Raw genomic sequence first — 14,164 nt, forward strand, 5'->3', positions numbered from 1 at the left:
TAATTCTATTTTTAATTGTTTGAGGAACCTCCATACTGTTCCACAGTGGCTGCACCCTTTTGTATTCCCACCAGTCATGCATAAGGGTTCCTTTTCACCACATCCTCATCAACACTTGTTGTTTCTTGTATTTTTAATTTTAGCTATTTGGGCAAGTGTGAGGTGCTATCTTGTTGTGGTTTCGATTGGCATTTCCTTGATGAAGAATGATGTTGAGCATCTTTTGATGTGTCTGTTGGTCATCTGTAGATCTTCTTTGGAGAAATGTCTATTTGCGTCTTTTGCCCATTTTTAATTGGAATATTTTGTGTTGAGTTATATAAATTCTTTATATATTTTGGATACTAACTCTTTATTAGATATGTCTTTTGCAAATATCTTTTACCATTCAGGAGGTTGTCTTTTAGTTTTTTTTAACTGTTTTTCTTTGCTGTGCAGCTCTTTGTTTTGATGTAGTTCCAACAGTTTATTTTTGTGTGTGTGTGTGTGTGTGTGTGTGTGTGTGTTCCTTGCCTCAGGAGACATATCTAGAAAAATGTTGCTTTGGCTGATGTCAGAGAAATTACTGCCTGTGTTCTCTGCTAGGAATTTTTATGGTTTCAGGTTTCACATTTAGGTATTTTATCTGTTTTGGTGTATTTTAGTGTATGGTGTGAGAAAATGGTCCAGTTTCATGCTTTTCATATAGCTGTCCACTTTTCCCAATACCATTTGTTGAAGAGATTCTCTCCCATTGTATATTATTGCCTTCTTTATTGAAGATTAATTGACTGTGTAATCGTGTGTTTATTCCTGGGCTATTTGTTCCATTGATCTATATGTCTATTTTTGTGCTAGTATCCTACTCTTGATTACTACAGCTTTGTAGTATATCCTGAAATCTAGAATTCTTATACCTCACTTTTTATTTATTTTTTTCCCAATATTGCTCTATTTGAGGTCTTTTGTGGTGCCATTACAAATTTTAAGATTGTTCTAATTCTGTGAAAAATGCTGTTGCTATTTTGATAGGGATTGCATTAAATGTGTAGATTGCTTTGTCTAGACATTTTAACAATATTCTTCTAATTCATGAGCGTGGAGTATCTTTCCATTTGTGTTGTCTTCAGTATCCTTCATCAGTGTTTTATGGATTTTAGAGTACATGTCTTTCACCTCCTTGGTTAAGTTTAGTCCTAACTATCTTATTATTTTTGGTGCAATTGTATGTAGGATTGTTTTCTTAATTGCTGTTTTTGCTGCTTCATTATTAGTGTATAGAAATACCATAGATTTCTATATGTTGTTTTTTGCATCCTGTGACCTTACCGGATTAATTTATCAGTTGTGGTTTTTGGTGGAGTCTTTCAGGTTTTCCATATATGGTATCATGTCAGTTGCAAATAGAGTTTTACTACTTCTTACAAATTTGGATGCCTTTTACTTCTTTACGCTGTTTAATTGCTGTAGCTAGGACTTCCAGTGCTATGGTGAATAAAGGTGGTAAGAATGGACATCCTTGGGGCGCCTGGGTGGCTCAATGGTTGAGCGTCTACTTTTGGCTCTGGTCATGATCCTGAGATCTTGGAATCAAGTCCTGTTTTGGGCTCCCTCAGGAAGCCTGCTTCTCCCTCTGCCCGTGTCTCTGCCCCTCTCTCTATGTCTATCATAAATAAATAAAATCTTTAAAGAAAAAAAAAGAATGGACATTTTTTTCTTGTTCCTCCTCTTAGGGAAAAAACTCTAAGTTTCTCCCACATTTTTCGCTGTGGGTTTTCCATTTTTGGCCTTTATTATGTTGAAGTATGGTCCCTCTAAACTTACTTTGTAGAGGATTTTTTTTTTATCATAAATGGATGTTGTCATTTGTCAAATGCTTTATCTCCATCTATTGAAATGATCATATGGTTTTAACCCTTTATCTTACTGATTTGATGTATTATCTTAATTGATTTGTGAATATTGAGCTATCCCTGCATCCTAGGGATAAACCCCACTTGATGGAGAATGATAATTTTAACAGTTGTTAGGAGGTTTTATATGCTGAGCACTGTTCCTAGTGCTTTGGATATAGTAACTCTAACAACTATATGAAGTAAATACAGTTTTTTTAAATATATATTTTATTTATTTATCCATGAGAGAGAGAGAGAGAGAGAGAGAGAGAGAGAGAGAGAGAGAGAGGGAGAAGCAGGCTCCATGCAGGGAGCACGATGTGGGACTCTATCCGGGATTCTGGAATCACATCCTGAGCCAAAGGCAGATGCTCAACTGCTGAGCTACCCAGGCATCCTGAAGTAATACAGTTATTAACTCCATTTTGCTAAAGAGGAAGCTGAGGCAGGAAGAAATTAAATAAGTTGCCTAAGGTTATATAACTCTTTAGGGGTAAAACTGGGTATCCAACCCGAACAACCTGACACTAGAGACCTAATAATTATTTAGGACCTGTGTTGTCTTATACTTGTAGCCATTAGCCGCATATACTTTTGAGCACTTGAAATGTGGCTAGTCCAAACAGATGTGTTCTAAGAATAAAATACATATCAGATTTTGAAGACTTAGTATGGGGTAAAAAGTAAAGTATCATGAATAATTTAACAAGATATCATTTCAATATTTAACATTGACTACATATTGAAATGATACCTTGGCTGTATTAAATAACATCTGTTATTAAAGTTATACCTGATGTTTTCTACTTTTAAAATGTGGCTACGAGTAAATTTAAAATGAAATGTGTGCTTTGTATTATATTTTTATTGGACAGTGCTGCTAAGGACAACTTACCAATGAGTTGAGTCTAACTGGAAAGAAGAAATAGAAGGGTGGTGCCAGGCAAAGGGAAAAAAGATATTTAGGATCAGATTAGACTGGCGTTTATCTTTGAGGGTAGTGTTCACAGAGTGATCCATGGACAGTCTACATCAGATCTGCAGGGTGAGGCCAACCCTGAAACTTTAGTCATCTTTAATTCATTATTTGCACCTCTTGCAGTTTTTAGGGCTGCCTAGAGAGAGGAATCTGCAGAAGAGACAGTAACTCTGGTTTTATAAAGGCAGTGAATATGAAACCCATACTCTTTAATTTTCTGGTAAATTTTGTTGAATTGGACTTCAGCAAAATTAAAGACAGAAAAAAAAGAGAAAATTGATGACAGTTAAAGATTTGCTTTTCAGAGATTGGGTGTTTGCTACTTATTTAATAAATGAGGGAAACACTTAAAATTACCTTATAATTTAGCCTTTGACTGAAATGAGTGCCACTTAGCTCAGTAAGCAAACTGGGTAAGTGCCATTAGCTCTATGATTTAGTGATTTGTTTGGAGTGTTTGGAATGTTTACATTGGATCCTGACCACCCTAAATAAGTCGTATGTTCTGTTCCCCTTATTCTATAGTACACTTTGGTAAACTGACTTACCTCTTAAGTTGTACCACAGCTTGGTGTTAAAATTCAAAATATCCTATGGGCCAGGGTAATTTTAATCTCTTCTAAGAGATACATGGTGAACTATTAGCTTTTCTTTATAGTAACTAATAATAAAAAGTTAGTGTGATTTTGTCATGAGTACATAGAATTTATAGATCTTAAGGTCTTAAAGTAATGGTTCATATTGACATTAAACAGTGCACAGTTCTTAAATATATGTTAAATATATTGCTTTTATTATCCACAGTCTTCATTAAGGATAAATTAAAAAACGCTGATAATGGGAGCAACTGAAGAATGTCAACCTTCATAGAAAAGTTACCAGAGGGAAAGACTGCCTGAATAAAATTGTTTACCTGAATGGCAACTTGATAAGACATTCATCAGCTTTTTTTTTTTTTTAAATATACACCATCCTTTTTTTTTTTTTTTTTTTTTAAATAATGTGCTTGGCCTGCTTAGTTTGAAGGCATAAGGAATAACCTCGGTAAAGTGCTAAGATGCCAACACTTTTTAACAGCAGACAATAGCTATCAAATAGCAACCTGCAAAATAGTATCAAGTGATTTTCAACAGACCTTAGGAGGCTACAAAATTTATATTACCAGCACAGAGTAGAAATAGCCATAAGGGGTAGTGCCCAGTTTGCAAATGTTTCCCTTTAAAATAAAATGTTTTCTATTTTTATGTTGACTAGAATCTAGAATGCATTTTATAGTATTATAAATAGATTCAGGATTCCAGACCAACCTTCAAACACATCTTTAATCTTCCTGACTAATAGTTCTGTTTCACCTTTTAAACTCTGTGCCATGACTTCTTTAGAAAATCTATTCCCATCATTGGAGGAGATGCCTGGTTAAGTCCCCTTTCTCTTTTGTTAATAGGAACTTCTCAGTCAAAGGCCTTGAGAAATAGAAATCTCCATAAACACAAATATCTTGTATAAAGAAAGTATTTCTCAAGGTCTTTCTCTTCCTGGATGTTTGGAATAACCACATAAAGAGATACTGGGTCTCTGCAGGGGCAGGAAATCCAAATTGGTGCTATCTTTTGATTGTATGAGTCATTTGTGAATTGACTCAGGTACTTTGTATTCCAGTACAGAGGAGAAATAACACATTTTTCATAGTATTGTAGAGCATTCAGCAGAGGTTATGTGCTCTTTGAAGGCTTATTTGCTTTTGTCTCTACACTTACCACAGTGGCCAACACATAAAAGATGCTGTGTTTGTTAAATGGATGATTGAATGAATGGAGTGAATCATTACCTGACCCCATGCTTTCTCTGAGATTGTGGTATTTCGATAGATTCTTTTTATAGCAATATTAAAATGGAATCACGGATTTTAGAGTGATAAGCTTTTTAAGGTTGCTTTCTCAAACAAGAAAAACAGCATTTTCTAAAACTCTGTAGATGGAATGGTTTAGTTGCCATGAGCCCACAATACAGCAGTTGTTTTTGGTATAGTGGAAAAATTAGCAGAAAAAAGAAATTGCCTAAGTGAATTAGATTGCCAAAGAACAAACTAATTTTCCAAGTTATCAAAAAAATTTCCAAATCTGATAACAGAATGCTTCTATTTAAAAATAATACATAATAATCTTGCTTTGGCCTTGACTGTAAGTCTCATGTTTCCTAATTTTTATGCTTCTTCATAAGCCACAGGAGAAGTAGGTAGAGCAGAATACTTGTGAGCTTGGGCTTTGGAACTCTGGAAGCCCTTTTCAAATCCCACTCTGCCACTTAATTCTCTGTGATCTCAGTCAAGCTATATAAACTAAGTAATCTGGTTGTCTCATTGTAGAAAGGGGATGATAATTCTTGTCATGCTTAAGTGAGTTTATGTCTGTAAAGCACTTAGACACACAGAAATGCCAAATACATGTTAGTTGTTACACGAAAACCCCTGTATGTAAGTTGCCCCTTTTTGCCTTTGCTCATGCTGACCTTTCTTTCAAATATATTTGAAAAGTTCCTTGCTGCTTTTTAAAGGCTTAGGTTAAGGTGACTCCTCCCTATATATTGTCATCCCTCTCATTCTCTCATCCTTTTTATGGTAGTTGTTATAGTACTCACCGTGTACTATAGTTATGTGTTTGTCTGCTAGTAGACATTAGATCATAAAATCTTTAAGGATAAGGAATGTGTTTGAATTTTTCTTAGTTCCTACCGGAGGGCATGGCACATGGTATTTAACAGAGTATTTGTTAAATTGTTTAATTGACGTGTATATGGAAATCTATAAGTTGTGCGGTGCTAATCGGATGATAGCACTGTTTTAGGACTTAATATATGGCTAGCAATGTGCTTGGCATATTAGGAAGTAGTTACCTGGTATTTTAGTACCAAAGATGAGAATATTATCACAAAGCTAATTGAGCAGTGCCAAACTGTTAACTTTCTTATCATCTGTACGTAATTCATTTTAGCAACTTTTAAACCTTATATGTGCTTGAAAGTTTTATTTGTGTCCTTCTTACTGTAAGCATCCTAGATACCAGGCTCAGTCCCATCTTTTGTTTTTTAAAAAGATTATTTATTTGACACAGGGAGAGAGAGAGAGCTTGCACAAACAGGGGGAGTGGCAGGCAGAGGGAGAGGGAGAAGCAGGCTTCCCCCCCCCCCAGCAGGGAGCCCATGTGGGGGTCATGACCTGAGCTGAAAGCAGATGCTTGACAGACTGAGCCACCCAGTCCCACCTTTTAAAATGATTCTTCCTTAGAAATTTGAAGCTGATTGGTTTAAATTCAGTATTTTATTTATATCTTGTAGTATTTTAATGGCTAAGTCTTTAGAACTGAAAACTTATGGGTTAGGTACTAAGGCCTTTGGTATGCTTTTTAATTTAAGTCCTTGAAACAGGGCAGCCTGGGTGGCTCAGCGGTTTAGCGCCACCTTTGGTCCAGGGCATGATCCTGGAAACCTAGGATCTAGTCCCACATCAGACTCCCTGCATGGAGCCTGCTTCTCCCTCTGCCTGTGTCTCTGCGTCTCTCTCTCTGTCTCTCATGAATGAATAAATAAAATCTTAAAAAATTAAAAAAAAAAACAAATCCTTGTAACAGCCCTACTAGATGTTAACACTTTTATTTTCTATGCTTTTATGGAGATAAGTGAAGCTTACAGATGTGGGGTAACCTAATGGTACGGGCTAGATCCAGGATATGAACCTAGGCAATTTGATTCTGGGGGCTAAATTTATGGTTTTTTAAGTGCCTGCTCTTTTTATATTTTCTTTGAACTTTATCTGTTTTTAAATTTAGTTTGAGTTAATAGATATAAAATGTCTAATATTTGTCTTAGAGTAGTTGCTCAAAAAGTGATAGCTTTATTCCTCTTCTGATATGATATATCATGAGATAAATCCAAAGATCATTATAGAAAAGTAATAGGAGCAGTGTGAGGGATCATAATCATAGCTATGAGATTTTTAATTCCTTATTGCAGTGTTTGTTGAACATCCTCTTTTAATCTGAGAAAGTGTTCTTGTGTAAGAAATCACAGAGTATCAGAAAATAGAAATCATGAACCTCTTCAAAATTCAGGGTTTTTTTCATTGTCTTATGAAAAACCAGTTACATGAAGACATCTGTATGGAATTTTAGGTGTGTTTTTTTGTCATTGTGTTTGTTTAATTTGTCATGTCTGAGCAACAAATGTTTGTCATTTTAAGGATTTTTAAAATTCACTTTTGTGGTTTGGTTTAAATGTGGATAAACCTAACATCCAATATCTTGAGATCAAATGGCTTGCAGTTTTACCATTACATAGGTTGGGAAATTCAGGACAAATGTTTCTTAGTTATTATTACATATAGAAAAATCCTGCTATTATATAGTTTACTTTTTTTTCTCCCTTAATACCAGAATAATAATTATATATCAGGTGTTGGTTCTATTACATTTAGAGAAAATGTTTTATAAAATGTGTCAAGCTCTGTATTTCATGTAAGCACGTTTCATCTTTTTTAATAATAGGTAAATCAACAAACTGGGAAGATGATGGTTGGGGAGCATGGGAAGAAACAGAACCCCAAGAACCTGTAAGTCATAAATGTATGCATGTTTGTTGAAAGTGGCATTTTCCATTTGTAATGATGGTGACATATTCCTGTGTTTGGTTGTCATTTTAAAACCTTCGTCAAGAACATCTTTGTGCTTACTTAATAATACCTATGTAGATACCTTTCTTAAGGACTTAACTTTATAGTTAAGCAGGCTAAATGAAAAATAACTGCTTTGGGATTCTTTCTCCTTCATTATATTATTATTTTAGACTCCTCCACTTACTTTTTCAATATATATTTGTCCAGTGTCCACCATATTCTAGGCAATTTTCTGGTTGCTGCAAGTATAGTAATGAGTAAGGTACATGAAGTCCCCGTGTGTATTTTCACCTATGACTAATAGAAAAAGCTAACCTAAACTGACTTAAATAACAAGGACATTCATTAGCTCATATAGAAGGAAGTCAGGGTAGTATGGACTCATAGATGATTTGATCAGGAGATTCAACTCTGTCATCAAGGACTTAAGTTCTTTTCTTCTGTCCACTCTGCATATATGGTGTTGACTTCATCCTAAAGATTGTTCCTCTCATAGATGGCATGTTGCCACCATGTTTCTTCATTCATGACCAGAGGGAGAAAACGACTAGGGCTTTCTGTGATTCTTGTAAGAGCAGGGAACAACTTTCTCAGAAGCCTCTAGTGAACCTGGCCTATATCTCTTTGGCTGGAATAGGCCAGAAACTCATTTCTGAACTAGTCACTGGGAAGGGATATGAGATTTTTCATCAGTCAGTTCTACCATTCTCTGGAGGTGGAGGATTAAAGTGTCTGCTTCTCCTGAAGCCCATGACTGGATAGGAGTGGAGTTAATACCCGAACAATACCAGGATTTTTTATGAAGAAAGAAGAATAAACATATATATTGAATAGGTCTTCTTATCATCTCTGTTCCCAGCAGCTTACACTCAAATGGGGAGAGAAACTTTTTCAAAAAGATAGATAAAAGTATCAAATAGTGGTAATCAAAATTACATAGAAGATTCAAATGGTGATGTGGTGGCAAGTGATCAAAGGACTACGGTAGTTTGGGTGGAAGGTTTTTCAGAGGATGGGATATTGAAGCTGAGATCTGAAGGACAACAGGGAGCCAGCCAGGTGAAGGTCTGGCAGTGAGCATTGCAGGCAGGGCAACAGCTCATGCAGAGGCCCCATGGAAGGACTGGGCTTGGAGTTTGGCGGACATGGAGAAGGCCAGTGTGGCTTGGCAGGACTCGGGCTATGATATGGGGTCAGAGAAGTAAGCAGGCCTGATGTAAGGCTTTGTGAATTTGGAGTTTATTCTAAATGTGATAGGAAACCACACATACCTGATTTATTTTTCTTTAAAGGTTTTTTATTATTCATGAGAGAGGCTAGTTTTCCTCACAAACATCTCCTAGATTTTCTCTGATAATTTTAAGGGAGTTAGATGACTTGACAGTGTGTCAGACCTGCTTTCTGCCTCATCTAGCAGTGTGCCTTCCCTAAGCATACACTTCTTTATGGCATTATAACCTAACATAGTAGAAAATTATTGCAACTACAATTTGGGGTCAGAGAAGCAATAGGCCTGGGGTAAGGCTTTATGCATTTGGAGTTTATTTTAAATGTGATCAGAAACCACACTATTTCTGTTTTGGAAACCTCACCTTTGCTGCTCCGTGGAATAGGTAGTAGTGGGTCTTTTTATTAGTTGTGCCTCTCATACTCATTAAGGTCATGGGCCAAGAGTTTAGTTTATAGTATTTCATTTCGATGTGCCACTTTTCCAGCTGATTCTGGGTGATGTGGCCAATGATTCCTAGTTAGAGTGTGTATGTTTAAACAGACTTCCTTTAAATCTGTTAAAGTGTGCCATTTTCTTTTTATTGGCAAGAAAATCCAAAATCTAAGAGTAACATTTTTTAACTGTTTCAGTGAAAAGCTGAAATATGCTTCTACTCATTCCAGAGCACATTAATTTTTATGTAATGTAGCACATTTCTTCATTTGGATAAGATTTGAATGTTTACAAATGGCCCATGTGGATGAGGGTAGCTTGTTGTTCTCTTTGTCTTAATTGATTTGCTCACCAAGCCAATTTGACAAATACAGCAAGTGAGAGTTGACAACAATTCTGGGTGTAGCAGTCATTCCTAACTGTTCTTATTATCCTCCTATGAACCCTTGTACCTTGTCATGAACTTATGTATGTGGTGAAGGAGAAGGTATTTGAATGACAACAAAAGTGGGCCAGGACAGTGATATTGAGATGTTACCTGGATGTTAAAATGATCCTGCTGTATTTAACAGCGTGTCTTGAATTTGGATCCTGTCCTCAAAATAAGACAGCATCTTTGTTCAGGGAGACTGTTTGGTGAATGAGAACAAAAAAATGGCAGTGTGGCCAGGAAAAAGGATATGACTTCTGTCTTCTTGCACTGCAGCAGCATCTAGAACTGTCACACATAACTTCAGTATGACGTTTTGCCAAGTGAAATGTTTTATTCCAGGGCAATTAGAAATGTTAACTCAGCTGAGGTAAGAGACTTCTGTTATTTCTATTGCTGTCTAGGATTATGAACAATTCCAAAGGCATAGCCAGCTCTAGAGGTGTAACAAGAATCAGTAAATTTTGACAGATGTATGAACTGCATGCTCTGGGTAAGAGATGTAGCCACCTCATCAGAATGGAGAGGGAACTTTGCACTGTTTCTTGTTAGGAACAGATCGTGGCCTTAAAACCTGCCCACCCTGAGAGTCTCACTGGCAGGTCTTGTCCACATTTTTTTTTAATTTTTTTGTTTTATTTATTTATGATAGGCACACAGAGAGAGAGAGAGGCAGAGACACAGGCAGAGGAGAAGCAGGCTCCATGAACCGGGAGCCCAACGTGGGACTCGATCCCGGGTCTCCAGGATCGCGCCCTGGGCCAAAGGCAGGCGCTAAACCGCTGCGCCACCCAGGGATCCCAGGTCTTGTCCACATTAAAGTTGAGGCCAGTGTTGGAACAAGAGAAAGGTCTCAAATTAATTTATGTCTGTGTCAGGGTGCTGTATGTAACTGCAAAAGTAGTATAGGATTCTCTACCATGGGCCTGTGGTTATCATGACCAGCATAGGAGAGTAGTATGACATGAGAGCAGTGATGTGTTTTGGTAATAAGTGCTAAGTGAAGAAAGCATGTTCTAATGTTCTTTATCAGCAGAAAGTATACATCCATGACATGGGCAGGCTTCAAGCTTTAAAGATGGCTTCAGTTAGAGAAGAGGACGGTTGTCTTTCTCCTGTAGATATTTCATGCCTGTATGAGTCCACTCAGCTGCCATAACAGAATGTCACAGACTGGGTGGCTTAACAGAAATTTATTGTTTCACAATTCTGGAAGCTAGAGGTTCAAGATCAAGGTGCTGTCAGAATTGGTTTCTGGTGAGACCCCTCTTCCTGGCTTGTAGACGGACACTTCACTGTGTCCTCACGTGGCCTGTCCTCTGTGTGCAAAGAGAGACAACAGTGAGTCCTGGTGTCCTTTCTTCTTACAGGGATAACCAGTCTGTCAGATTAAGATTCTGCCCTCATGACCTCATTTAACCTAGTTACCCTCTTACCTCCAAATAACAGTTACACTGGGGGGATTAGGTGTTCAACACATGAATTTTGAGAGGATACAATTCAATCTGTAGAAATGCCCCAAATAATGGATCCACGTCAAGCATAATTGTTATGTGTGCAAGTGCAAAGAATAAGGTTAAAGAATTCCTACTTGCCCATAAGTAAATATACTAAAGAATTAAAAATGCAAACAGAACAGACTTTCAAGATAGGAAAAAGAAGGCAAAAGGATATTCTGTACTAAATTTTAAGTGAGCATCATGAAGGGGTAGTGTCTTGCTTGGAGAAATTGGAAAAGAAGAGAGTTTTACTATAACACCTACCAATTAATGATCCTATAATAAATAGTAAATAGCTTCCTTGTTTGCTTTTTTTTTTTTTAAACAGTGTTACAAGGGCTGTTAGTTTAGATTATATTTTGTTTGCTTTGGGAAAGAAGTGATTAGAGAGGAAGATTTTTGCCTAGCTTAATGCTATAATGGAAATTGAGGCAGTTAAGGAAGAAGCTTGACAAGGTTTAATTTAATTTTAGTTGTAAGGCAGATTAATGAGCTTTCCTTCATTGGTGTATTGAGTCCCAACTGTAGGAAGTATAGAGTCAAGGATTTGTTTGGCAGTGGTTTCTGAAACAGGAAGCACAGAAGGTTCTGCGTTAAGGCCCTCAGTTAAGGTAGAAAGTGGGGGAATTTTCCATTCAAAAGACACTTTAGAATATGTTCCATCTGTTTGCAGAAAGTGATATATTACAGTTTATAGAGGCAATTTGATTTAGCAGATTAACAAGGAATGAAAGCCAGATAGAGGACCCTAGAGAAATGTTTGTTTACAGACTGAGAAGTAGGATATGGTGTGACCTGATTAGAGATTCTTAGAACATTAATAATCTGGGATAATACTGGAAAATATTTTGCCTTATTTTAGTGTCATTAGACTCTGGCATCCTCTACCACACAAGAGACATAGCACCAGATTGGCCAGAGGCAGAGGAGAACACTCAAGTGATATTAAAGTTATGTTTAGGTTCTTGTACAAAGGGGGAGATGGCTATAGAGGTTCTCCTTACTAAGGTGGGCTCTCATTAGGACTTTGACATTAAACTCTTAGAAATACCACTTTTGTGGGGTGCCTGGGTGGCTCAGTCGGTTAAGCATCTGATTTAGTTTCCACTTAGGTCATGATCTCAGGGTTCTGAGGGTGAGTGAGTCTTAGGTTGAGCTTTGTGCTGAGCACGGAGTCTGCTTGTTTTTCTACCTCTGCTCCTCCCCCAGCTTGTGTGCTCGCTCATTCTCTCTCTCCTTTCTCTCAAGTATATAAAATCTTTAAAAAAAAATTAAAAGTACTCCTTTTGCCAATGACCTTCCTGTTGAAATTAATATAAGCTGGATCTAGCCTAGTGATTCTCAGTTGGGGGGTGATTTTGTCCCCTTAGGAGACAGTTTACAATGTCTAAACACATTTTTGGTTGTCACAGCCTAGGGGGAGGTGTATCTAAGTGGATAGAGGCCAGGATGCTGTTAAGCAACTTATAATGCACAGGGTAGCCCTCCAGAACAAACAGTTGTCCAGCACAAAATGTCAGTTGTCCCAAAGTTCAGAAATCTTGGTCTAGCATATTGCTTTCAGTATAACTCTCTCGATCCTTCTTTCTGCCATTCCTCCTGTCTGCTTCTAAATTCCCTTGGCCTTGGGGTACCTTCGTGATGTAGTCAGTTATGTGTCCAGCCCTTGGTTTCAGCTCAGGGTCCTGAGATTGAGCCCTGCTTTGGACTCTGCAGTGAGTGCAGAATCTGCTTGAGACTCTCTCTCCCTCTGCCCCTCCCACTGATGCTCTCTCTCTTTCTCTAAAATAAATATTAAAAAAAAATAAAATCCCTTGGCCTCTTTTAGGGGCTTCAGAAATTTTGATCTATGTGGCTATTAATTTGTTTTTAGTAGATTCTAGTCAATTGGTTTGCTGACTTGAAAAGTGCAATCAAAAGATTATTTGCCAACAAAGAAAGGTGACTGTTAGTATTTCTTCAGTGTTTGGCCACAGATCAACCAGTAGTCCAGGCTCAGTCTTGGTGGCATTATTTATGCCTAAATATTTGAGGGAGACTTCTCTTTGGTCTTCCTGTTGTAGCCAGCCATCACTGTTTCATGGTCTTGAATGCTCTTCTTTTGATTTCACATCTGCACTCCTCAGGCCCTCTTACAGGGTAACTTGTTTGTGTTGGCTTAGTGCTGGGCCCCTGGTCCTCTGCCAGGGAGGGAGGGACAGCAATCTGACTGTGCAGTAGGGCAAGGGGTCTGGAGACCCGACTGCTGCTCAAACATGCTTCAACCACGTGTCCAGATTTTAGCTGCATTTTTGCCCTTCCTTCCCCAGTGCCCTGGTACTGTTCTTAAGCCTGTGGACAGTTCTGTGGTGCAGCTGGGCTTGTTGCTGCTCTTTCCTCCCTTCAGATTTTAGGAAGTAGTTTTCTAGGGACTGGGAAATCAGTTGGCACCTGCCCTTCTGCTTTCTAGCTCTAAGAATTTTGTGGCTTGTCTCCTAACCCCACCCTCTGGCCTCATTCTTTCTTCCCTTACTGACTTTTGCCTTTAAACTCTGCTACTGCTGTTTTTAGTGGGGTTTTCCCATCACTGGGAAGAGTGAGGATAAAATTGAGGTGTTTCTTTTTTTCTTTACCAGAAAATTCTGTGGGCTTTGTGTTCTACTCCTTCCTTTTTCCAGTTAATATAATTGGGAGATTTTTCCCTGTATCGGCAATATTGAAGTTTTGTATAACATTTTGTTTGGGAATGAAAAGTCTGCTACCTTAAAAAACATTTGAGAAACCCTGAGCATTATGTATGTTAATAATAGACCAGAAAAACGAGAAAAACCCATTTGTATAGTTGTTTACCGTTTGTTTCTGAATTGCTGCAGCACATAGGTCTCTTGGTTTAAAAAGCGTAGATGACCATTTTACATCTACAATTTAGGTAATAAACAACTGAGAATTACATTGAATGGTCTGACTGTTCCGTGATTTCACCTATGAAAGCACAATGACAGTGACAGTATAAATTGCAGATGATAGACTTACAATGCTAAAGTCGAAACCTTTGAGAAACGATTCTGGCTACA

The 14,164-nt window shown here is 37.6% G+C and overlaps 1 protein-coding gene across 4 annotated transcripts in view; it reads left to right on the forward strand.

The window, feature by feature from the left end:
• RAB3GAP2 (RAB3 GTPase activating non-catalytic protein subunit 2) overlaps nt 1-14,164 on the forward strand; it is a 93,771-nt gene that overhangs the window by 11,923 nt on the left and 67,684 nt on the right. For all 4 annotated transcript variants that reach the window (XM_055334279.1, XM_055334281.1, XM_055334280.1 and 1 more), the window contains exon 2: nt 7,392-7,456. In XM_055334279.1, the coding sequence (XP_055190254.1) occupies nt 7,392-7,456 (65 nt within the window). The remainder of the gene's footprint in view (nt 1-7,391; nt 7,457-14,164) is intronic.

The sequence above is a fragment of the Nyctereutes procyonoides genome, unplaced genomic scaffold (assembly GCF_905146905.1).
Source record: "Nyctereutes procyonoides isolate TBG_1078 unplaced genomic scaffold, NYPRO_anot_genome, whole genome shotgun sequence".
NCBI lineage: Eukaryota > Metazoa > Chordata > Mammalia > Carnivora > Canidae > Nyctereutes > Nyctereutes procyonoides.